General features: G+C 42.9%; 1 protein-coding gene across 1 annotated transcript in view; it reads right to left on the bottom strand.

Annotated features, from left to right (window-relative positions):
* The window catches only part of slit1b (slit homolog 1b (Drosophila)), a 47558-nt gene that overhangs the window by 6138 nt on the left and 16408 nt on the right, over positions 1 to 25012 (bottom strand). The window contains exons 5-33 of the mRNA XM_026360752.1: positions 19191 to 19262; positions 18923 to 18994; positions 18625 to 18696; positions 18186 to 18349; positions 17953 to 18100; positions 17120 to 17191; positions 14850 to 14921; positions 14401 to 14472; positions 13928 to 14071; positions 13668 to 13831; positions 12775 to 12798; positions 12532 to 12676; positions 12124 to 12198; positions 11728 to 11871; positions 11019 to 11162; positions 10734 to 10900; positions 10467 to 10605; positions 9843 to 9911; positions 9205 to 9276; positions 7675 to 7746; positions 7370 to 7441; positions 5727 to 5890; positions 4594 to 4718; positions 4313 to 4407; positions 3696 to 3835; positions 3462 to 3555; positions 3112 to 3249; positions 2583 to 2811; positions 2312 to 2442 (exon numbers count right to left, since the gene is read on the bottom strand). Of these exons, the coding sequence (XP_026216537.1) occupies positions 2312 to 2442; positions 2583 to 2811; positions 3112 to 3249; positions 3462 to 3555; positions 3696 to 3835; positions 4313 to 4407; positions 4594 to 4718; positions 5727 to 5890; positions 7370 to 7441; positions 7675 to 7746; positions 9205 to 9276; positions 9843 to 9911; positions 10467 to 10605; positions 10734 to 10900; positions 11019 to 11162; positions 11728 to 11871; positions 12124 to 12198; positions 12532 to 12676; positions 12775 to 12798; positions 13668 to 13831; positions 13928 to 14071; positions 14401 to 14472; positions 14850 to 14921; positions 17120 to 17191; positions 17953 to 18100; positions 18186 to 18349; positions 18625 to 18696; positions 18923 to 18994; positions 19191 to 19262 (3291 nt within the window). The remainder of the gene's footprint in view (positions 1 to 2311; positions 2443 to 2582; positions 2812 to 3111; positions 3250 to 3461; positions 3556 to 3695; positions 3836 to 4312; positions 4408 to 4593; positions 4719 to 5726; positions 5891 to 7369; positions 7442 to 7674; positions 7747 to 9204; positions 9277 to 9842; positions 9912 to 10466; positions 10606 to 10733; positions 10901 to 11018; positions 11163 to 11727; positions 11872 to 12123; positions 12199 to 12531; positions 12677 to 12774; positions 12799 to 13667; positions 13832 to 13927; positions 14072 to 14400; positions 14473 to 14849; positions 14922 to 17119; positions 17192 to 17952; positions 18101 to 18185; positions 18350 to 18624; positions 18697 to 18922; positions 18995 to 19190; positions 19263 to 25012) is intronic.

Here is a 25012-nt window from a genome sequence, read left to right as displayed (position 1 = left end):
TGCATAGAAAGTGTAAGACACATAACTTACATTACATTTGCAGTATAGAAACTTCAGTCAGGTGAATGAGGACAGATCCAAAAGTCTGTTACACCCAGATACAGCTGCTGCACACTGATGTTCGTCCTCATCGTTGAGCTTTTGTGGCTCCAAGTTCATCTGAAATCTACTGTGTTCGTTCTTGCACAGAAACATTTATCTTTACTCTGACAAAGTATTCAGATGGTATCAGAATTTGATAAATAGCACCACAGCTGCAACAGGAGACCAGCATGATGGGAAGCTGAAACAGTGTCAGCTCTGTACAATTATGTTCTGATGCTCAGCTACAGCTGGGTGAGAGTCATTCAGAGGCAAACCAAACCATAAAATGTGGAGTGGATACGTAGAGTAACACAACAACTGTCTAGATGGAGCAGAGGGTGTAAATAATGTGCTAAAATATCATCAAGTAATTCACTATAGAGGTTCATTGTGCACTGTCCCTACGTATGAATGCCGACAGTGGAGCTGTAGCTTGGCATCATCTGTCATTTGCTGGACAGATAAATACATGTGGGAAACTTCAGGTTTGGAGTTAGAACAATCAAGTAAAAGGGTTGAAGCTCCAAAGTTGGACTTTAATGCTCAGCCGAGACACATTAGATGAAGCCACTTACAGCAACCTTGTTACTCCACCACCTCCCATCTGACAACTCAGAAATACTCAGTTTGCTCGAAGGGCTCTCGTGTCACTCGTTCCTCAGTCTCGTTATTTTTAATCTCCACAGTTTTCTCATCTTCTTGTTTACTCTTTTTCTTTTCCATCAGATGAGATTACCATGATCCCGGTGTCCTCTTTTATGCAGCTGCTAATCACACAAATAGACTATGAATGTTTGTGTGTGTGTGTTTGTGTGTTTGAGTGGCTGCCGGCTGGCTGAGCCTCCTCCTCCTCAACTGTGAACCAGCCAAACATTTAAGCACTTGACACCTGATCAAGTGGACACTCAACTTCAAGTGTCCTCTGGCTGTGTCTGCCATTAAACCTGAATATCCACACCGTCAGTGTCATCTGGCCACGTTCCCAAATGCCAGGACTCTCTCTGAGCGACGACGCAGATCATGTGCGAACACGCAGCGTTGCTGGGCTACAGTGAGCTGAGAGCCTGACACGAGCTCAGCCAGCGCACATTAATCAAGCTGCAGCTGCTGGAGTCTCATGGTCAAGTGCACAGTGAAACACGTTGAGCTGGTCAGGTGCAGCAGGTGGCAGCTTTGGTTCTAAGCATTCAAAACAGCTGAAAAGCTGATTAATATGACAACTATAGAAAAATGTGAATGTAAGGAGCTGGTTTTAGCTTCTGTTCAGCTTCATATTTTGAGCTTAGAGCAGGAGGAGCTTATTGTTAACTAGGTAAATAATGAGGGCCAGCGTGGTGGAGACCTCAAGGTGCCCGCTTAGAATCCAGGCTGGTCCAGGGGATTTCACATGTCTGCATGTTTTTCCTCTGGCTCCTTTAGTTTCTTACCACAGCCCAAAGACATGCATGTTAGGTTAAATGGTGACTCTAAATTGCACCTAGGTGTGAATGTTTGTCTGTCGGCCCTGTGATAGACTGGCGACCCGTCGGGGGTGTACCCCGCCTCTCTCCTAATGACAGCTGGGATTGGCTCCAGCATCTCCCTTGACCCTTACAGGGAAAAGTGGTTAGAATAATGGATGGATGGACTTTAAATAACGGTTCCTCAGGAGCAGAGAATGTGGATGCATAAAAGCACACACACACACACACACACACACACACACACACTAAAAACAACAGCATTAAATCATCAGGTTCGTTCAGAAAAGGATATTTTCTATCACACTTTTTTTTTTTTACAGAAGAATAAGAAACTCAGGTTAACCTGCAGTTAGAACATAAGGAAGAGCTGATGCTGTATAATTAAATTTAGAATTTTCTATAGTGCTGTCAATGCTGCCTTCAAGTCCTGTCTGTATTGACAAAAAATATGAAGACATCCTTCAGTTTTCAGTTCCGATGAGTGACTGTGTCCACAGAGCCTATAGAAAAGGTTTGGAGTCACTTAGAGAAACACTGATTTAATAAAGACACGAATCAGAAATGCAGCATAGACTTTGTAAGCCATGGCCACAAGCTACCGTACAAGGTGTTGGTCTAAACCACTGGGAGTCATTTAAAGTTCAGTCTGAGCCAGAGTCGTCTATTATACCTGGTTTCCGGTATCACCGTGGGTCCAGGTTTCCTTAAAGTCCTCTTAACGTACTTATTTTAAACAATGCTCTTTCAGATGTGTGTGTGTTTACCTGTAGATGGCAGTGGCCGGCTGGTTCCCAGGGTCATAGGTGACCCTGACGTGACCCTGATGGAGCTCTACAGCGATTGGCTCGTTGTCTCCGTTGTAAAGCAAGATGCCATTGTCCTCTGCTGTTGACACCTGAAACACACACACCAGTCACAGTCTGTGTGTGTGTGCATGTGCGTGTCTGAGTGTTCGATTCAGTTTTTTGGCGAGCTTAAATGTCTGTCACTTACAGTACGATGTCTCTAGTCTCAGGCTCCTGTGTTTGTCCTCACCTGCAGTGTGATGTTGGCTTGAGGCCAGTTCTTCACGTCTTGAAGCTGAACGTAAGAGTCCCTGTCGACGAAATTGACGCTGACCAGCTTCTCGCAGCTCCGACCCTCGAAGCCTGGCAGACACTGACAGACTGCGGTTCCCGCCTTCTCCTCACAGGAGGCGCCGTTCTGACACTGAGCCAGCTGGCAGGGTGAAGGAGGAGGGAGGGCCACCTCACAAAACTCGCCACTGAGGAGGAAACAGACGATCAGAGAGAATCAAAAAGCACCTTACATCTGCTGCAACAGTGTCGTTATTTAAAAGAGATCCCAGTAACTGTCCTGACACCCAGACGAATGATGTGGATCACATGTCGAACACACTTCAAAAGTCAAAATAACAATCTCACAACCACTTCTTATTGTTTGCAGATTTAACACAATAAAGGAAAGTGTGTTTCTAATTAACAGTTTTCTCAGAGTCCTCACAGACGCTCGGTCCCTGATCTACAGTAACCTCAGTGTTCCCAATATTCCCTGTTTCCAGTACCTGTATCCCTGCGGACAGACACAGCTGTAGCCGTCCAGATGGTCGACACACTGAGCTCCGTTCTGACAGTGATGATCCACACACTCGTTATAATCTATACTGCAGTCCGGCCCCACCCAGCCTGGGATACACACACACCTGCAACGTGACACAAGAAACACACACACACTCACATACACTCCACAGCATGGTGCAGGATTTAGGGAAGCCAACAAAGACATCAGCAACATTCACATTGTGTATGTTTATATATATGTGTGTACTTTTACTCTCATCTGGAAAATGAAACTTTGCTGAGTGAGGCAGTGATGAAGTGTGTGTGTGTGTGTGTGTGTGTGTGTGTGTGTCACCTGGGACCGCTAGGAGTGCTGATGCAGGTGGACTGATGCTGACAGGGGTTTCTACCTGGAGAACACACACTCTCCTCTTCCTCACAAAACAGACCTGAGAACAGGAGGAGAGACTGCGGCGTTAACGTGAAGCACTTTGTAAATCTGTGAAGATCAAATCATTTCTTCTCTGGTTAACGAGGATCAGACCACGGACAGACGAAAAACAGATTCACGCAGATTGTGGCATCGCACCTGTGTATTTTGGAGGACACAAGCAGGTGTAGTTGCCAACTCCATCCACACAGGTGGCGCCGTTCTCACATCCGTGGTCCTCACAGTCGTCCGCGTTCACCTCGCAGAAAGTCCCGTGAAAACCGAACACACAGGCACAGCTAGAGAAACAAAACCAGATCCACTGTAATACGCAGTACACACACCGTACTTCATTAGCCGTACACCAATTTGGCTAATTAGCACTTAAAGGTGTCAAACGCAGCAGGAACGTGTGATGTTGTTTCTGACAGCAGTCGAGGCCCAGAGCAGCTTGTTTAAACACTGATGCTGTCATTTTACGCTGCACTCAGGAAAATCACGAAAACATCTACCTGCCTGTTGAAAACATCTTAAAAAACCTGTGAAAACTCAGGAACTGATCATTTCCCTTCCTGGATTTAAACTCTTTACACGCTGTTCACCATGAAACATCAATACTTCGTATCCTCAGTCGAAGATGTATTCACAGATCACAAATAATTTGAGAACTTCATCCATCACTTCCTGTAAGACACAATTTCTCTTTCACAGACTCGTTTCATGGACGAACTCGCTGGAAAACGTTTTTACTGTTTTACTGGTTTAACAGTTCGTACCTGAACCCTCTGGTCTGCTCATCACTCAGACAGGTTCCTCCGTTGGTGCAGGGATTACTGACACAAGCATCGACTGGAGTCTCACAGTTTTTACCCTGAGATCACACACACACACAAACACACACACACACACACACACACACAGAATCCATTTTATTCATCATTTGATGGGATTATCAAACAGACGTGGAACGACAAAAACAGACAAACTCACCTTCTAGATCACACGTACTGTACCTCACTGCAGAACAACACGTACACCTACACACACAGCTACGTACCGTGAAGCCAGTCTTGCAGGTACAGGTGTACATTTCTGTGTGGTGGACTTGGCAGACACCCTGGTTCTGGCACGGGGACGACACACATGGAATACATTTGGCCTGAACAGACGCCTCCACAGGACCTGAAGACGCCCACAAAAGACAAGTAGAGACTTTTACATGTTTCAAATCAGCAACAAGACATTACGCAACAGACAAACGTCTCTCAAGACACGTCTGGAGGCTGAAACAAGGAGAAAATTTGAGTTCAGGATCAGTTTTTTACTGACAGTGTGAAGTAGACAGTTCGTGAGGAATTTTAAATACAAACATGCACTAAATGTGTCTAACAATTAAAATGTATTGTTCTTTTCACTTTTGCTCTTCTGTGCCAAACAATATTCGTCTTGCACACGTCTGGAGGTTTGTGCCTAAAAGACGTGACAACAGGTTGTGAATCGAACTCGTGAGTCACGCGCTGTAACAAGGAGATCGACGTGTAAATGGATAAAAATTAAGAAATTAAAATACGTATTGTTTGTCACTGTGTTGTTCTTGTGTGGAAGCGACAGTAACACAGCAGCTAGGAGACTCACAACACACACCTGCTGTCTCACTCATCCACTGTGGATCAAAACATCACAGGTGGAATCCAAAAACCCCTTAGGTCTGCATGTGTACGTAATATTTCCTGCTCAGTTTTAAACAGCCACTTTATATTTAACAGAATCTCTTGTTTAGATTATTTATTTATTTAAAACCAATATTTAAAGTCTCAAGTGTGAAGGGATCTTATTTTATTCTTTCTCTGAGGATGTTTGTGTTCAGCTAAATTTTCTCTGACCTTAATTAATTAAGACATTTTTTTATTATAGATTTTTACTTCACATTTAAAGACAGTGTAACGTCTATAGTTTTGACAGGTGAGTGGGAGTGAAAGCAGCCAACTCCAGATGAAGGTCACACCGACTAAAAATATGTCTTTTAATAAACAGACAGCATGTGGGTGTTCTGATTATTTCTGTTTGATACAAAAAATGGATTAAAATCAAATATGACCACAGATGATGCACAAATACAGAGTGATTAAACAAGTGCAAAGACGTGAAACTCCAGTTTGTTTGTGTGTGTGTGGATTCCTTCGAGCTTACCCAGACACTGGAACTTGTCAGCAGGCGTGGTGAGCAGCAGCTTGCCCTCCATGCCACGGGGGCCGGCACAGCGGGCAATACCGGGCTCCTTATAGCCGCTCTTCACCCAGTCTGACAGCCAGAGCAGACGGCAGTCACAGTACAGAGGGTTGGCTCCGATCGCACTGAAGGAGAAGGAAGAAGGAAAGGGAGGAAACAGCTCCATAGATTACAGTATAAGTTGTTGTTTTAACTTCAAAATAGGTGAAAACCTTTACTTAAAAAAAAAAGTTAATAAACTCAGTTCATTAGTTGCATTAGCCTGAAAACTGCAGCATATTTTTGCCAACTTTAAGTTTTCAAAATTTAGGAGAAGGAAGAAAATGATGGAAAAGAAACAAAGAATGTGTGTCAGGAAGTGAGGAAGAAATAGTAGAGTAGAAAACAGCAAAAAAAAAAAAAAAAAGAACAGAAAGAGGAAATTAGAAAAGAAAAACAAGAGAAAATGTTGGAAGAAGAATCTGAAATGAAGTGAGAGCAGCGTGGAAGGAAGGAAAGAGGAGCAGGGAGCAGGAAGAAGCTTTAATTGACACGTACTTAACGTTATCTGCACTTATCTGCAAAGCCACATGGTGGAGCTCTCACTCCTCATAGCTGCTCACATGCAGTTTAACACACACACACACACACACACACACACACACACACACACACACACACACACACACACACGCTCCATCACGGCGCTATAATGATATTAATTAGCATCAGCTTGATTGATTCTCTTGATAAGATAATCAGAGCCACATGTGGGATCGTGTAACGCTCACACACACAGAACAAGGTCAAGGTGTTTCGGAGTCACATGACATCATGTTCAATTCTCCTCAGTCAATTAAAATCCATCTGTAGCTGCACTGGAACGAGGTGGTGAGGGGGAAAGTCAGCGTGTCGTTTACTGATCCACTAGAAAAGACACATCACTGCAATCAAAGAGACGCTTCTAGGAAGAAATAACATAGATATGCACTTTTTTTCTATCTACAAACAAACTCCCATGGCCATTCCATGGTAAATATGCTGACACGCCAGATTTCATCTTGACAAATATAAAAGCTTCAGAGACGAACTCGCTTTTAGTGCAGGAATAAGTTACGTGAGATTATTTTGCAGCACGACCACTCTTATCTCTGAGGTGATAAAAACACTCCCTCCTTCCTCTCTTCACCTCAAGTTCACATCCTTTCACCTCCTTCTGCCCTCCTTCGCTTTATTTCCTCCTCCCTTCCTTATTCCTCTTCATCCCCGACCTCTCCAGCACCATCCATCTCCTCCCTCTGCACTTACTGAAACCCTCGGATCGACTCACGTGCACCATGCTTGAGTGAAGATGATTAAACTGTATATGCAGGCACACACATAAATACGCACGCAGGCCTCGGATCAATCAAGTCAAGGGAAACGATGAATCTCTCGAGCTAATTCAATTCACCAGGCAGCGCCTTGAAAACCACTCACTCCTTAAGAACTGGACTCCATCTGACTGGAGCCATAAAGGCAGTGAACATACATCACACACACACACACACCTCCGTCTGTCAGTGGGGACGGACGCCGCTGCTGTCAGTACCTATGTACATGTGTATGTGTGTTTGTGAGCTTACAGGTGAGACAAGGAGGTCACATCGCTGAAGATGCCCTGCTGGAGCTCAGAGATGTCGTTGCCATGGAGAGAGCTGAAAGGTAAACACAGCCGAGGGTCAGCGAAGGCCAGACTGAAAACTGTGAGAGGACTCAACGACTCCGACAGGCAGCAACAGAGGTGCACGGAGAGTCCAAAAACAGATGATGGATTGTTGTAATAAATCATGAGGACGACAGCGATGTGGTTTAGCCAGTGACAAGTACAGTGTGTGTGTGTGTGTGTGTGTGTGTGTGTGTGTGTGTGTGTGTGTGAGTGAGAGCTCACAGCAGCCTCAGAGAGCGAAGGCCACTCAGAGCCAGAGGAGGGATACAGCGTAGTGAGTTGTAACTGAGGATCCTGCAAAGAGAGAGAAAGAAAAACAGCAGTGAGATGATATTAAAAACTACACATCACAACTGATGCAGAGAAACCAGAGAAGCAGGACCAGCTTGTTTTAGACTGATGGACGAGGAGCTGCACATTCATGACATGTTCAAAGAGTTGTTTGGTTCATTTGTGGCAAAGTTTGATTTTGTGTTTGCAAAGATGTCGAAATAAAAAAGAGAATTTCACACAGCAGAGCTTCAAGTCTGCTGTCAGAGTGAGTTCAACACTGTAGACGTCTGGAAAACACCAAACTAAAACTACCAGGACCTCTGTCAATGAGTACTGCTACATTTTAGTGCCCGGTGACTTATATGCAAACAGGATGATAATGAAAAATGTCCTCATGTTTATTTGACTACAGAAATGTAGGAACTGTTAAAATCAAATTACAAATAACTAAACTACTTCTCAGTGAATTTGCAGCCTTATGATGACGATAGAGTTAAAATACACTGCCTGTCCAAAGAAACAAAGTCACCACCTGGATACCCTAACCCTAACTAATCAAAGAGGTAAGAGCCTCCTATTGGATAATTACTGCATGGATGATTATGTTTCAGCTGGTAACAAGTTATTTAACCCGAACTGACGCAGTGAGGAGCTTCTTATCCTGTGGTCGTGGAAAAGATGTTAATCTGCTTCAGACGGGTCAAATTATTGACATGAATCAAGAAAAGAAAACATCTGATTGATGTGATTTTCTTTTTCATTCCAACAGCATGTTTCCCGGAGTCCTCAGACCCAAACAACACAGATCACTTGAAAGCATGTTTCAGAACTCGCAGGGCCACAAAAGGCTTTTAAACTTTTTTTATCCTCCACATTTGTTACGTCTCTCAACATCTACTCGTCAGTTTCCCTTTGGAAATTCACCGTTTCCAGATGATTTGGATTCTTTCCTCTTTGGCCACTTGGATGCAGTGAAGGTTACAATGTGCTGACAACATGTCCGCTCCTTCATGATTTGAACAAACTAATGACCTTTCCCCTGGTGCCAATCCTCGGGGCTTACTTGACATTTTAGCCTCAGACGCTGCTGGTTTGGTTTGAATTTTTCATGATGTGGAGAGTGATGAACATTTTCAAAGCTTAACACATCGAGACGACTTTAATTGTCACAACAATGCTGCTCAGGATGTGAAAACTGTGGTGACACAGCCTCTGTGGTTCAGATGGGAAGGAAATAACCAGATAATGTCATCGTGGTTACTCTGAATTAATGTTTTAATAAAAACACTATTTGATCCAAATGTGTTGCATTATGGGAAATGTATTTTTGGAGTTTTTCAATTTAGATCATTTATTCACAAGAAGCGGTTGTATTGTTGAGACAGTGTCGATCCATCAGTGAACTGACATCTTCCTGACACACAGTGACTTTTATATTTGGTCAAGAACATGTGTGTGTGTGTGTGTGTGTGAACTCACAGAGTGGTGAGCTGGCTCATGTTGGAGAAGGAGTCATCAGACAGCGAGTTGATTTTATTGTTGCTCAAGTCTCTGCAGAGGCAAAAGTCAATCCCATCAATACACAGACAGGATGTACTGCACGACTAGATACACACACATAAAGTAAGAACATGTTACAGTATCTTTGTCCATATAACACACACACACACACACTGATGTACTCTCACACGAGTTGATCACATGAGAACGCTTCTGTTTGTGTGTTATTACATGAATGTGCACTATAATTCAGTTTCTCTCCACACAGTCAACCACACACCCACAGCTCCCCCTGCTGGAATCTTTCACTCCTACAGTTATTATGTGGTTGCAGCCGTTGGTCACCTGGTGTTTAACACCCTAAGTAAGTAGATGGTTGGGTAAGAACTGAAGTATAAGGTTGCTAAGTTGCTAGTGGCTGAAAATTGGTCTGTGTTGAAGCTGAAACTCAGCACAGTTTTATTTCAAATGCACTGTCCTGAGTCCAGACACCAAATAATAAAACACATCACAGTTCAAACCCTTCTGCACTCTGCAGTGGACTGAATAAATCAATGCAGCACATCGAGCTTGGAGTGGTTAGACACACATTTACGTAGTTCAGTACAGTCTCTTACACAAGCTGCAGGTACTTGAAGGTGGCTAACTCCTTAGGAACGCTGGTGAGCTGGTTACCATCCAGATACCTGAGAAGACAACGGAAAAACATTTACTCTACATCTCTGCTGTAAAGAAAGAATAATGAACAATGTCTACTTGCAGCATGAAAGTGGAAATAACAATGCATGTTGACAAGACACAAGGCTCTTGAGATAAGAACATCATGATCAGGTGGCTCAGGTAAAGAGACAATAACTTTATTTAACTCTAATTAATTAGTTACAGCAGAAACTGGAGAATTACAGAGAAAACTGTGGTTTTCCTTTTTAAAGTGGGAGGATTTAGCCACATCTGTAATTATATATATTATAAGTTCTACAGAGCTATAGGGCTCCTGAGTTTCTTCTAACTAAATTAAATCTAATCAACATCACCTCCCTTCACCTCATTTGCATTAAGAGACTGTTACAGCGTAAAATCTATAAGAAGACTGATTTACTGTACATTCAGTCGGAGGCTGACAATTAGAAACATCACTCTCAAGATAATTCCCTGTAGCTAATTTAGTTGCACACACACACACACACACACACACACACACACACACACACACGCTACGTTGTCTCACAGTTCAGACTCACAGTTCGGTGACATTGCGGGGGAGTCCTCTGGGCAGAGCCTGCAGGTGTTTGTTGCTGCACCGGACCACCGTGTCCATACAGGTGCACTGGCTGGGACACTGAGGCCCTGGAGCACAGCTGCTGTCCTCCAACACTGAACCTGAACAGACAGACAGGAGGGTTTGTTCTCAGTCTTATAACATCTGCTTAAACTTTTCAGCTGGGTTCTCTTTTCATTATATTTCCTCCCCAGGTATACGGTATGGTTCATTTGTTTGTGTTTCACACCGTCCTCGCAGCGGAAGTCGGGGACAGCTACATCCTGTAGGGGGATCTCTCGGAGGAACGCGGGGCCCTGGCAGCGAGGATTCCCCGTCACAATTCGCCGACTCCGAAGCCACACTCCAAACCAAGACAGGCGGCAGTCACAGTTAAAAGGATTGGCCAAGAGGTTCCTGATGGAGAAGAGGTGGTGAGTAGGAGAAGAGGAAGGTGGCAAAAACACAACAGAGACTATGTACAGTAAACGCTAGTGTGTGTGTGTGTGTGTCTGTGTGTGTGTGAGACGCTCACAGAGTCGACAGGTTGGGCAGGGTGTCGAAGGCTCCGGGCAGGATGGTGCTCAGCTGGTTATCGTACAGGGAGAGAAGCCTGACGTTGGTCAGACCTGTGAAGCTGCCGTTATGGATACAGCTGATCCTGTTGTTCCTCAGCATCCTGCACACACACACACACACACACACACACACACACACACACACACACACACACACACACACTTCCAAATCAATGTCAAGCTTACACTTTGTTGGCAGCGTGTCTCTGTAGGGATTATAATTAGACAGATTACTCAGTGACTTAATTACTACATATTGCCTGTTTAGTCTATCTTGTTATTCTCCCCATGCACAACCATATATCTGTCTAAGCATGAATGACAGTAAGATAAACCCTAATTTTATGCTAATTTTCTGTTTGTCTCTCAGTCATTTTCCGCCAAATTCATTCATTTAAGGGTTAAAAGAAACCAGGATGTTTTTAAGGCAAACAAGTTCAATACTCTGTGAGTCCAAATCTATCGCTGCATGTGTTTTAGCAGGAACTCGGGGCAGATGCAGTAAAGGTCAGAGCATCACTAGTGAACAAATCCAGCAGCTGGTGACGTCTATGGGCTCCACGCTTCAGACTTTCATTTCAGATTAACTGTGATGGTGCACAGAGCCATAATGATAACAACTGTGTTACTGTCCAAATATACATGAGGAACATGCGGTGCACTCACAGCATACGTAGCCCCTCCATGCCTCTGAACATGCTCCCTCTGACTGACTCCAGGTGATTGGCTGTCAGGTGAAGCTCCGCCACTGAAGAGGCCCCATCAAATGCCCCGTCTTCAATCTCTGAGATTTTGTTGTTGCTTAAGTTACTGGAGGAGGACAAAACAAACAAACAACAACAAAATATGAAACGTGTTCTACAGTCTACACTGTTACAGGTGCAGCCTCCGTCCTCTCAGAGTCAGGAGCTGAGAAACTGTCCAACATCCTGTGTTGGAAATAATTTATCACATTTTAGGAAAAATATTTTCCAGTAGTATCTTTAATTAATTAGCACCCCTTCTGAGGTTCCTTTTGATAACGGCTATTCGTCATCGTTGAGGTTTTTCTAAGTGACCTACATTTTCTTGAGCTGTGACAGGCCCTTGAAGGCTCCGGAGGCCTCCAGCACGGAGAGGTCGTTGTTGTTGAGACGCCTGGGATGCACACAGAGAGCAAACAAGAAAAACATCATTAGCAGAAAAGTCGGTTTGGAATCTGAAGGCGTGCATCCATGAGCCCGTACACGCATGTCAACACAGATATCCATAAAGTGGCTGTGTGAAGCATGTGTGCACTCACATGTGTAAAAGTACACTCAGCAGTTTGACAGATACGTCAAGCTAACACTAATGAAGTCAGTCCTGCAATAAATCACTGTGATAATGTTCAGATTTAGGCTTTGATTGGACTTTTTGATCATCATGGAGGTTGTAGTTTGTTGTACTGAATGTATTATCAGACTGAACGTGTGCATGTGTTTGTCTCACAGCTCTTCTGTGGAGGGGGGAAGGTGTTCAGGGAACTTGGTGAGACGGAGGTTGGAGCAGTCGACCACGTTAGCCTCACAGCGACATTTAGCAGGACACACTGGTTTACTGTTACACTCGTAGCTCAGACGTCTGTCTTCAGTTCCTACACACACAGCAGTGACAGTGAGATCTCCAGCTGTTTACAGACAGAAACCTACAGATGTACATCAACCTGTAATACACTGACACACACAGCCTCACCTGGGATGTGGTACTGCTCTTTGGCTGAGAAAAGAAAGAGAAACAACATCACGTCAGCTAAAAGGTCTGAACTCTTCAGATTGTCCACTCCACCCCCGCAGCCCCTCCACACACACACTCTTGAGGAGGTTTATAACAAACTGGCAGCAGTAAATTTGAGCATTTTTACACATGAAAGGAGGCATGAAACAATTCGGGTCCACGTTTCGCTGTTTTATTGAAGCGATGTGTCGGCCCGGGTGCAGCTTTCCAGGCCTGGCAGCGCTCTAAAGCAGTGTGGAGCAGTTTATATGGTAATCAGAGAGCCTGCCAACGTTTCACTGGCCAGAAGCTGGCTCCACATACTGTACTGGCACGGTGTGAGAGATGAAACTGGCCAGGAGCTTGTAGTTACATGCATCCAGCAACAGTTGTTAAGATTTGATGTAACAAAAAGTGGAAATATTAAAAGTTGCAAAATAATAATAGTAGTAGTCTTATAGGAGTTACTAATCATGGGACTGAAGAGGAAGTTGATACAGAAAGTCTTTCTTTGTGTGGGTCTGACATGTTTCACTGGCTATAACACTTATAAAATGTTTTACTTCATCTTCAGACAAGATGCACCTGCAGCTGACGCACTGTAGATATGAGTCTAAGCCGTGAAGAACAGTAATGAAACATTAAACACTGAAATATTGAGGATACACATAAAAGTACTTAGTTACTGGACAAAGCCTCATGAACAGACTGGAGCACAGGACTGCTGGTGTGTGACAGCAGCATAAGACATGTTTCTGTAAAGGGGGAGGTTTCCTGAAACTCCACATCTTAACTTACCTCAGGTCTCACACACACACACACACACACACACACACACACACACACACACACACACACACACACACACTCACCAGAGCAGCGAAACTTGTTGCTCTTGATCTGAGCGATGCGTTTGTTGGCGAGGCGACGGGGGCTGGCACACCGCGCTCCACTCGTCTCTATGGGGTTCGAGCGCAGGAAGTCGGCCAGCCACTTTACATTACAGTCACACACGAAGGGGTTCTGGGCCAGGTGGCTGATGGGAAATCACGGAGAGGACACACATCACTCAAATAAGACAGGATGGAGTGGAACAGAACAAAAGCTGAACGTGGTGAATGTGTTTTCTTACAGCGTCTGGATGCTGTGCAGCGAGCTGAAGGTGCCTTTGGCCAGACTCTGGATCTTGTTGTCGTACAGAGACAGCAGAGCCAAGTTCTCGAGATCTTTGAACACGGAGGCTCTGATACAGTGGATCTTATTTGCATTCAGCAACCTGAAGCACGATAACAAACATCTTGTGAAAAACAGTCTCTGCACAGTGTTTAGGTGATGACAGGACCAGAGAGCATCTGTTGAAACTACCACACATGTTGCCTGAACACATTCTTTTCAGTATTTGTTCTGAGGTTTTGAAGTGTTGTGACACTACCATGAGACTAGCCTACAGTCGTACGTTTCTACAGGGATGCACGCTCGTTGCCACACATCAGTTTAACTAATTACGGGCACTCTCCAGACATTTCACACCGTTCGTTTATGTGAAGCACAGTTTGTGTAAATGTCAGTTCAGACAAACGTGTGCATGTTGTGGTTTGGACTCACAGCAGCTCCAGAGAGGCCAGGCCATCAAACACTCCGCCGGGCAGCTCAGTGATCTTATTACCATAGAGAACCCTGCACACACAGATGAGTTAATGCGTTTTTCTCACTAAAAGATGATGCAATCGTATTTATTCCATCAGTCTGTAAATATTGAAAGTGATGTTTCACTATCAATTTAACAGGAAGACTTTTATTCCATTGGTAAAACATTAAGTTGGTTTCACACACACTATATTTCCACACACACAGACCCGCAGGCCACCCGCTGCGAAGCTCTGTTTACAGAACGTAGGCGCCACCTTTGCATTATTCACACCATCAGACGTACAAACCCGTGCATGCAGTGGAAACACGCTGAGGTATAGACAGACATAATGCAGAACTATGTAAACATGTATTGGTAGCGGCAGTCACACACACACACACACACACACACGGCGGTTACTCACAGCGAGTTGAGAGCTCGGAGGCCTTGGAAAGCATCAGGAGCAATCTCAGATATCTGGTTATTGCTCAGGTCTCTGAGAAAGACAGTAAACACACACACACACACGCACACACACACACACACACACACACACACACACACACACACGCTTTAGTCACAGCAGACACAGACGCTGCTTTGAGCTTTTAAAGAACCACTGAAGGCTTCAGTTCTGTTTCAATGTAAAGGCTGTTGGTTCACTTCATGGACACCATCCTAATCTGCACCTTGTTACAGGAATCACTGTGTTATCACTGATTTTATCCTAAAGCTACAATATGAACACTTAGTTTCCTTCTATAAGCTTCCTATTAAATCCAGAATAGAATTTAAATCACTTCTCTTACATTGATTGAGAGTTTCAGTTTCAAGTCTCTTTTAAAAACTGCACATTTATAATTTAGCTTCTAGGTGATTTCTTTTACTTTAAAACCAACTCCTGACTGGTTTAATTCTTGGTTCTCGTGGTGCTGGTATGAAGCCTTGTTTAAATCCCAGTGTGATGATATAAACACCCTATAAATAAAGCGTTTTATTGTCTGATTTCAGACTGAATCTGGACGTTCTCCTCGGATGAAACCCATGAGAGAGTTTCAGGGGGCATTTTTTAACTTCGTCTAACATTTCCATGTGGTAGTCTCTGGGGTCATGCATGCATGAATGGTTTTATTGTTCATTTTTCTAATCCCCAAATGAAGTCAAATCAAAACCATTTATAAAGTGGAGGAAGCCCACTTTATGAGATGACTGGATTGTAAGTGAGCCTGACAGCAACTTGCAGAAATGCAGACTTGGGACTGAGAGCAAGTTTTTACATTTCTGATTTGGTCTGGCACAAGAAACCACGATATGTTAGATTAGAAAATCCTTGTTCTGCTGCCACATGTCAGTCCCTCAACTGTTACAATAAATTTTAAGACAAACCGCTTAAATCGGCCTGGTAATGCAATCAACCCCCCTGCAAGAGCTCGGGACCGTCTCACAGTGATGATGTAAGAGGAGGGGGGAGCGCATAAGATTAAGAGGAAAAGGAAAACCACACAGTGGCAAAGATGGAGAGGGAGAAAGTCTGAGGATGGAAACGGGCAAAGAAAGAGAGAAGAGCAAGGCAGCAGTGGTGAACAGAACAGAAACCACAAGGAAAGTAAGAAAGTCAAGAAGCCATGAACATTATTATTGTGGTTTAATGTGCACTTTTTTAAAACATATGCACCAGATCACAACAGTATGTGCTTGATTCACCACGCGGGACCCCTAAGAGGCCTCGGCGGGGACTGCATCTCTTTGCAAGCTGTCATAAATCAAGAGCTTCTCGATGCTGAAAATCCACCGGGGCTGTTTGTTATGTTGAGCGGGAAAACCACAGCTCGGTGAACAGTGGAGGCAGAGGAAGAAGAGAGCGCTCCAGTTGGCAGGTCAGAGCTTTAAACATTAACAGTTTCTCTGAGGACACAGGAACACTGTCCTGTCGTTGGTAGCTTCCCTGGCCAGATGGTGACTTTCAGACTACCTCCTTCAGTAGGAAGATGAATGTCTATTTAATCTCTTAATATCATAATAATCATAATTACACTGGAAATCATAGAAGCTGGAGGAAATGTTTTAGTGCTGATGCTGAACTTCTCAAGCAAAAAGTAAAAAACAGCAACGTGTCAGTAAAAAAGAGGTGGTTGGATTTATGTCTTAAAGGAATACGTTTTAAATTCACTCTGCACCTTTTGAGTTTAACCAGCATTAACGTGTTGACTTAACACTTTAGGTTAATTTATCTGAATGACACGGATCCAGTCTGAGGAGGACACTGAAGATGACATCGTTTACAAACTGATGAACTGTGGTCCAGACAGATTTATCCCATCTTAAATTAAAGACATGATGAATGATGAATAAAGTCTAGAACAAAGTCTCAACTAAACAATTCTTATTTAACAGGATTTGCTTTACGATGACAAAACTGCTGGGATCAAACTAACATAATCCTCCAAAATAAATGATCTAAATGTGAAAATAAACAGTTTTCTAAATCCATCCAGCAAGTTCAGGCCTCGCGATCTTCTTCACTGGTTTAGAGTTAGTTATTGTTGTCTTATACTTAATATTTGTCCTTTAATACTCAACACTGGGAGCTTGTTCCTGTGAGCGGGACACTCAGGACCAGGTATTGTAATAGTAAATCTGCCTCTGCATTTTTAAACGTGTGGTAAAATGCTGATTTTTTTTTTAAAGACTCACATTCGTCGAAGCTTCTTGTAGGAGGTGAAGGCGCCCGGAGGAACCGACTTGATGCCATTCTGCTCCAACCGACTGGAGAGAGAAAGACAGACATTAATAACTTGTCTCCTGTTGGTTGTTACACAGCCCACCACATCCCCTGCTGCCAGCTGGATGTTACTTCCATCAACAGGCCTGTCTGCAGTTTCCATTCAGACTACTTCAACAGAATATCCTACAGAACACATATATATTAATAGATATTCTTTGTTTGATCATTTGTATTCAGCATTTTCAAGTATTACTGCAGATTTCCCACAAAACAGAAGCAACATTGATTTTTTTTCTTAGAGAATTTAGCTTGCTCTGGTTTTTGGCCAGTCCTTGTGAAGTCTATGTGACCTTACAACTTTGCCAAATTAACCTTCAACTATTCTGCAAATTTTGTATCTTTGCTTTGCTTTACTGTCCCTGAAGGCCTCACACGTTGGTGCTGATGAATGATAAAAGCTCCATGGTGTTATTTTAAGGTTAAGTGGTGTTAAAGTAGAAGCAGACTTTGTGTCCACTTATGATAAAAAGAGAATAAATAACATTTCCAGGATATTGTATCGCCTCCGGGACCAGGACGACCGGAAGTTATAGGATGTCTGGAAAATTTACTTCTGATGTATCGACACGTTCAATACAATTAATACACTTCATATATTTCTACTACAAAACACAGCTGAAAGGCTGAAATGTGGTGACAACAAACAAGAACAGACGGGGTTAGTGGTAACTATGTGTGTAACTTTGGTCAAAGAGGTTGTAACGTGTGTTATTTTTAATATTGTATCTGCAACTATGCCCACATTTCAGTCATGGCCTCGGGCAGGTGAGCAGGGATGGCGGTGAGGCCCCTCCCTCGACAGTCTACGATGTTGTTGCTGCAGGAGCACATGGGAGGACAGGAGCCAGACGCCAGGCTGCACGGCTGAACAAAGGCACTGCCGCTGTGGCCTGAGAACGAACAAGAAAAGCTGCTCAAACATCCAGTGCATCATCCACACGTCGACCCACAGGTGGTGTCTCTGGGCTGCTGTACCTGAGCAGGCAAAGTCGCTCTTGCGCAGCTCGGCGAGGTTCAGGCCCCTCAGGGCGGGAGGAGAGCTGCACTGAGTGTAGAGACCCAACGCCGGCCGCTGGCGCAGCCACGGGGACAACCAGGCCAGGTGACAGTCACAACGGAGAGAGTTAGAGTGAAGACGACTGGGAGAGGAGGGGGAGAATGAGGAGGGATCAGAAAGAGGGATCAGGACAGGAAGAGGAGGACGGGTAAATGGAGAGAGAGAAAATTATGGAGTGAAAGAGGGAAAATGGGAATAAGAGGAGAGGAATTGGACCAGAGAGAGGAAATGAGGCAGATTATGGAAAAAGGAAAGAGACACAGCACAGACAGAAATGAAGAAAAATATATTGTGGTTCTGTTCCTAGACCAAACACTGGAATTCTGGGTAACGTAGTGAAGAGAGGTGAGGACTTACAAGGTGCGGAGCTTCGGCATGTGGTTGAAACTAGAAACTGGAATACTGCTGATGTTGTTGTTGTTCAACGTGCTGCGAGGGAGACACAACGGAGGAGAGAGAAGAGGGAGAGGAGGAAGAAGGAAACAGGAGGGGAAGGAGAAGGTAGAGTGGAGCAAAAAGGAGGAAAAAACAAGAAACACTCACATTTAATGTTAAAAGAAAAACAAGGTACACCAAGGTAGTATCAGCAGCTGACGGGCACATTTTCTCCAAAACACAGTCAATGTGCATTTGAAATACTAATTTGAATACTCACAGCACTTCCAGAGATCGCAGAGCTCTAAACGCGCCCTCCTCAATGCAGCTGATGTGGTTCTTATCAAGCTGACTGGTAAAAATAAACAGCACAAAACATAATGATGTATATTGAATCATTCAGTTTGCATCAGATGACTGGTCGACTGTATTTATACAAGATGTTTAGTTCCTCTGGAGTGAGTTTATAATCTTTACTCTTTCTTTACTACTCATTCTTTCTACTTCTGCCTTTTGTGCGTGTTTCTCTTTGTGTTACTTTCACACACAGGTTTTTGAGCTCCGTCGCTCCTCTGAACGCCCTCCTTGGAACAGCCTGGATGCCATTTTCACTCAGGTCTCTGAAAAACAAATAACAGAGAGGTGGGGGGGTGATTGAGAGGTACTGATGCCATTCAGCTGACAGCAAAGCTTACACATGTCCAACCGGTTTCCTGTCTGAATTTGAAACTTGACAAGAGAGGATGATAGATCAAATCCAAAAAGCCAAATGCTGAGAGAGAGACATATTCACACACCAGCAGAATCTTCTCCTCCATCTGTTGAAGGCAGATGACTAACTGGGAACAAGTCATATTTGTCCAAGATGGTGAATAAACATTAAAACAGTGTGAAAAAGAAAGTGCAGCTGAAACATTTAACCTGTCTGTGCATTTCTTATATTAGAAATCTTAGTATCCCTGCTGGTTAATCACCCTGCAGCCTTTAACCACTATCAGTCTTCTGATCAGGCGGCGCCGCACCATTACCAGCTAGTTTCATATGAATCCAAACACCAGTTTGTCTGTCTTAATGTAGTATTTCCCTCCAGTCTGGAGGAGTCTGGGCTGCAACCCTTAATGCTCAGTCCCCAGAGACGATCATGTAGTACAACAGACCAGTCACTGCTCATATAAAGACTGGACAGAGATAAAGTGCTACGACTAGAAAGACACTGACAGGAGAGAAAAACAACAGAAGCAGATTGATAAAGCAAAACTAACGGGATAAAACTGTGTCTGTGTCTGTGAGATAAACCACAGAGGAGGATGTGCTGGACTGTACGTCATCGCTGGCTGCTCTAGAGGACCTCAGACACACTCCATTAACGTCAGGGTCAAACCAGAAATCCTTACAGCACAGGAAACACCCACTTAGTGAGATCTACACTGTGCATAGAAGATACTGTATGAACTGCAAAACATGCAGAATAAAATAAGTGAAAAATAAGATCTGATCGTGCAACTTAAAGGCTCTAAGACGCAGCCTGAGACTAGTGTGAGATTCATAACACACCTTAAAATCTGTGCTGCCACACACCACTCTTTTAGACTCAGTCTTAGCTTCAGTCTCGTGTAGAAAAGCAGTTTCTCTTCATGTTTTCTGCCTCCAGTCACTCGATGCCTTCACTTTTGTGTCAGTTACAGCCCGTCTGTCGGAGGTTCAGTGGTAAACCAGAGGTTTCCTCTGTGTGGCCAAACCAGAGGAAGTCTCATGGAGAGGTCAGTGGTTAACAGCAGCAAGTCAGTCTCACACAAATCAAATAAACGGAACTGAAGGAAATAAAAGACAGACTGAGGTCTGGGCTAAAAGCAAAGGTACCGCTGCACTGTTGAGTGCAGAGAAGGAGGCGATGAAGGAAACACAGCGAGACAGAACGGTCAGAAGGAGGACAGGTTGATAGATCGTCACAGAGAACAGCCAAAGGAAGGACGATACAGAGACATGAATTAAAGGGTAACAAGCCAGTTCAGGTGGTTCAGCAAACGACAGAGCTCACAAAAAACGAACTGCAACTAATTCAGACGAAGAAACCGGCAAATACATATAATGTGTGTGTGTGAGGAAGAAAAAGTGGAGCTGGACAGAAAGAGAAGAAAGAATCCACCAAGAAGAGCTGAAGCAGAAGAACGGACTTGTTATGATGATACGGAGAGACGTGTGTAGTCCTGATAGAAAGAGACAGAGGAGAGATTAAGTCCAGCTATACGTAGTTTCTCTGCTTCATCTCGGAGCGAGCTAAAGGTCAGTGAACCAGACTAAAGCTTGATTTTCGTCTGTCTGTCTTCGTGGATATCAGCTGCAGAAAACCAGCTTCGTTCAAGGTTCTCAGTTTGGTCGGTCACATATAAGTTATTCCTCCATAAACAAAGAAGGAACAGACAGAGCTCAGCTAACAAACGCTGCTGCCAACACAACAGCGAACACAATAACCCATCAGTGGTTTCCAAGAACAAACCCTTGAAGTTTTATAGAATTTTGTTTTGAAAACAGTTGAAATATGGAACAATAATATAAAAACACTGTAAATACTAAATGCTGGGAAGCTATTGTGCCTGTGAAATGTTACCCATCTCAAACAAGTTTCATAAAGTCTCATAAAGTAAATGTTGATTTTCAAAATAAAGTTGTTTTGAGTAACTGGATTCTATAATGTTATAAACTGTGAACTGAGAGATGAAGAAAAAACTGTGATGTCAACATGTGTTTCTGATCACAGAGCATGATGCACAAGTATGATTCAACTCAACTAAATCAACAACCATGTGTCTAAAAAGAAAGTTTCTATACTGCTAAACTGCAAATATAAGTTTAGGATTGAGCTCTATTAACATGATGGGAATATGTTGTGCCAGTTATTTTTATTTATTTATTTAAATGTTCCCAGTAAAGTCTGAGAACAGACTTAATAAAGAAATCCTCTAATGTTGTTAGATCAAGGAAATAACCACAAGTCACGACAACAGAACAATAAAAAGTCACAAAAATATTTTCACCAGGTCAAAACCAGAATAACACACAACATGTGAAAAAATATCTGACATATTAAATTGATTCCATTTCTGCACAAGGTTTTAATGAAATTACACACAAACACTGACGAGTTCACGTTTAAGAAACAAATGCAAACACTTATACTGTAAATACACAGTCCTATTTACTTCCCATTCATTCATTGAACAGCTTCCTCTCTCACATCATCACACACATGCTAACACGATTTATCATGATGTCTGTGATGAGTCATTGACTTAATGCACCCTGACTTCAACAAGCTGAGTCCCAGTGAGGTTTTAACCCTGACAGTCCTCAGTGTCCAGACTCTGAAGTTATAAATCTCAAAATGCTCCTCACCCAGGGAGCCAGAAAGTACACACACACAAACACACACACACACACACACACACACACACACACACACACACACACACACACACACACACAAGATATTAAAGATGCTTTCCCATCAGGTTGTCAAGATAACTGTTGCCAGGACACCAAGAGCCTGGATATGATGTTTACTGGAGGGAAACACAGACTGGTCACAGCTGGACGTGTGTGTGTGTGTGTGTGTGTGTGTGTGTGTGTGTGTGTGTGTGTGTGTGTGTGTGTGTGACACAGTAGGTCGTCTCACAATATTTGCTCTTTCTCCTGCTATCTCCTCTATTCGTCTTCTCAACCATTCTGTCATCTGCTGTGTCCAAGTTGATCCTCTTCTAGCTCCTCTTCATCCGCTCATTGTTCCGCCGTCTTTCCTACCGTTTCAATATCCTCCTGCCTCCCTCCATTGCTCCCTCCCTGCCCACAGAGGAGGGTGAGAAAGGTAAACTTTCCCACTCGCTCCCTGCTTGTCTTCGTCCTCGTCACCTCTCTGTCCATCCATCTCTCCCAATTACAGGTCAAATACGGGTTACTTCTAGTCATATAATCTCTCCAGTCCAAGAGGCATTTCAACTGTGTTGGGATTTCCTGCTATGCACAAATTTGGTTGTTCAAAACTGTTTTAACACTCAGGTTGGTGACCTTTCCTCCCTTTTCCCGTTTTGTTCTTATAACCTGCTCTGGTTGATGATAACAACTTTAAAGATGCCTCGCTGTCAATCGATCTGACGAGCATTACAGATCTGCAAAAAGCACAAGCTGATTACTTGAAGTACCTCAAAAAGGTCAAATGTACTCTAGAGGAAATGCCGAATGCTGCAAATGCACTTTAATCCCAGGCACTACAGAGTTGGGAGAAAGTTGTTGTATTTTGTATTTTACCAGTAATTATGAAGGAATTATGAGCAATTTATATACATGTTAAGTATGAGTTGCAGAACTATCAGAAAAGAGATGCATTCCACCAAATGTACTTTGTCATATCAGCAGCAGCCTCCTGTTATATCTTCTATTTAATCACAGTCAGTACCTGAATAGACTGTACTGGATCGGGAAAAAATGGTATCAGCGCATTTCCAGTTTCTAACAGTATCACATGAAGTAGTATTTTATCACACGTAAAACTTGCTCTTACACACATAGCTTGTTTTAAATGTTTAAAAAATAAAGTGTAACTGTCTTGTTTGACCCCTATTCATAAAGGTCAGCAGACACAGTCAGAGCAACAACATAGTTAATATTTTAGCATTATAGTCTGGTTCCCTCCTCAACCTCACAAACACACAGTATAAACAGTGTAAATAAGTTATCACCTCAACAGTCAGAAGCTACAGACAGGGGAGGACAGAAACATGGTAAGACGGAGACAGAAACCAGAAACAGCATCGGAACACAGACAAATGTGGTCGTCAAGGGAACCACAGCTGGAAAGGACGACTCAGAAAACCCCCTTACACACACACAAACACAAATACTGAAGAAATATCTGGAATGTCAAATATTTAAGACAAGAAGAAGCTGATCAGACACGATCACACAAGACGAGACACACCTATACACACACATGCACACACACAGAATAATACACGCCTCATGATTGAGATACATGTCCTGAGGGATTTGTAAAGAGAAATGACGAACAAGACTAAAATAGACGAAAAACTCTAGTATCTACATGTAACAGGTATTCATAAACCCCTGAGACATTTGATTTGTTGCACTCTATAGACGACAGGCCTTTATCATCTTATCCAAAACCTTTAATACAATAGAGCTGCTGAAGTATCACCTTACGTTTTGGCCTATTGCATAAAGTTGGGGTTTTTTGTAGTGTCTTAAATGGGGTTCCTCAAGGTTTTGTACTTGAGCCTCTGTTGTTTTGTATTTATATAGATTTTGATGTGATAGATGCAAGCATCTTTAGACTAATAACAGTTATTTATTTTGCGGCATTAACACGGACACAAGCTCTCTCTCTCAGCCTTTGATGTTGTTTTAATGCTTCCAATCAAAGTATGTGATCTTTATAAAATCTAAAAACAACAAGGATGAGTATAGAATGTGTACTTGATGACTGTCAAGTCATTCTTTTAAATCACATCCTGAGTCAATTGCAAAAAAAGTTGGAACTCAAGTTGCACTTTTTCTTTAGAAACACAAATTACTGTTCTTTTAATATGAAACACAGACTGGTCACTACCACATTTCTGTCTATTCTTGACTTTGGGGCAAACTGTAAGACTTTAATCAACATTGTTTGCCATATGCAATGGTTTCTCATTGGTATTGCTTTATTTATAAAACCATTCTTGGGTTATTGTCATCATATTTGTGTGTCTACATGCACATGAAAGATCTATATATTTATATACCTAGTTCACAGAGCCTTTCTCTGTTGACTGTACCCAAAGTTCAAACATGAAACATGGAACCTTCTGCAGCTAATGAGGCAGATTTAAATACACACACTGTCTGTACACACTGAACACTATCTGCTAGTGTCAGGGCTTGGCTCTGTTTTAATGTTGCATTATAATTTTGTATGATTTCAGTCTATATTATTGTTGTATATTTGTTTTCCTTTGCTTTTAACCCAGTTTACATTTTAGTTTGGCTCTGAGTGGCAAAACAGATGAACATGCTTACATTTTATGAGAAAATGTGACCGTTACAAAATTATTACAAGTGATTACAAAGAACTATCTGAGCCCACATAAATTCATTCTGAATTATTAAGGAGAAAAGTGCAAAAGGTTAAAGTTCAGCAACGCCGTTAGAAAGAAAAAGAGAGGTGGTGGTATGGTAGAGAACAGGAAAGATCGTGTTTTACTTTTGAAGCCAACAAACATACATTTAATTCTCATTTTCGACCACAGAGCTGCAGGAAGAGTTCACACAGACGAGCACAGCATGAAAAACACACACACAAACACACACACCATTAAAATGC

Source organism: Anabas testudineus, chromosome 1 (genome assembly GCF_900324465.2).
Source record: "Anabas testudineus chromosome 1, fAnaTes1.2, whole genome shotgun sequence".
Classification (NCBI taxonomy): domain Eukaryota; kingdom Metazoa; phylum Chordata; class Actinopteri; order Anabantiformes; family Anabantidae; genus Anabas; species Anabas testudineus.
This window is presented reverse-complemented; position numbering and strand designations above follow the sequence as displayed.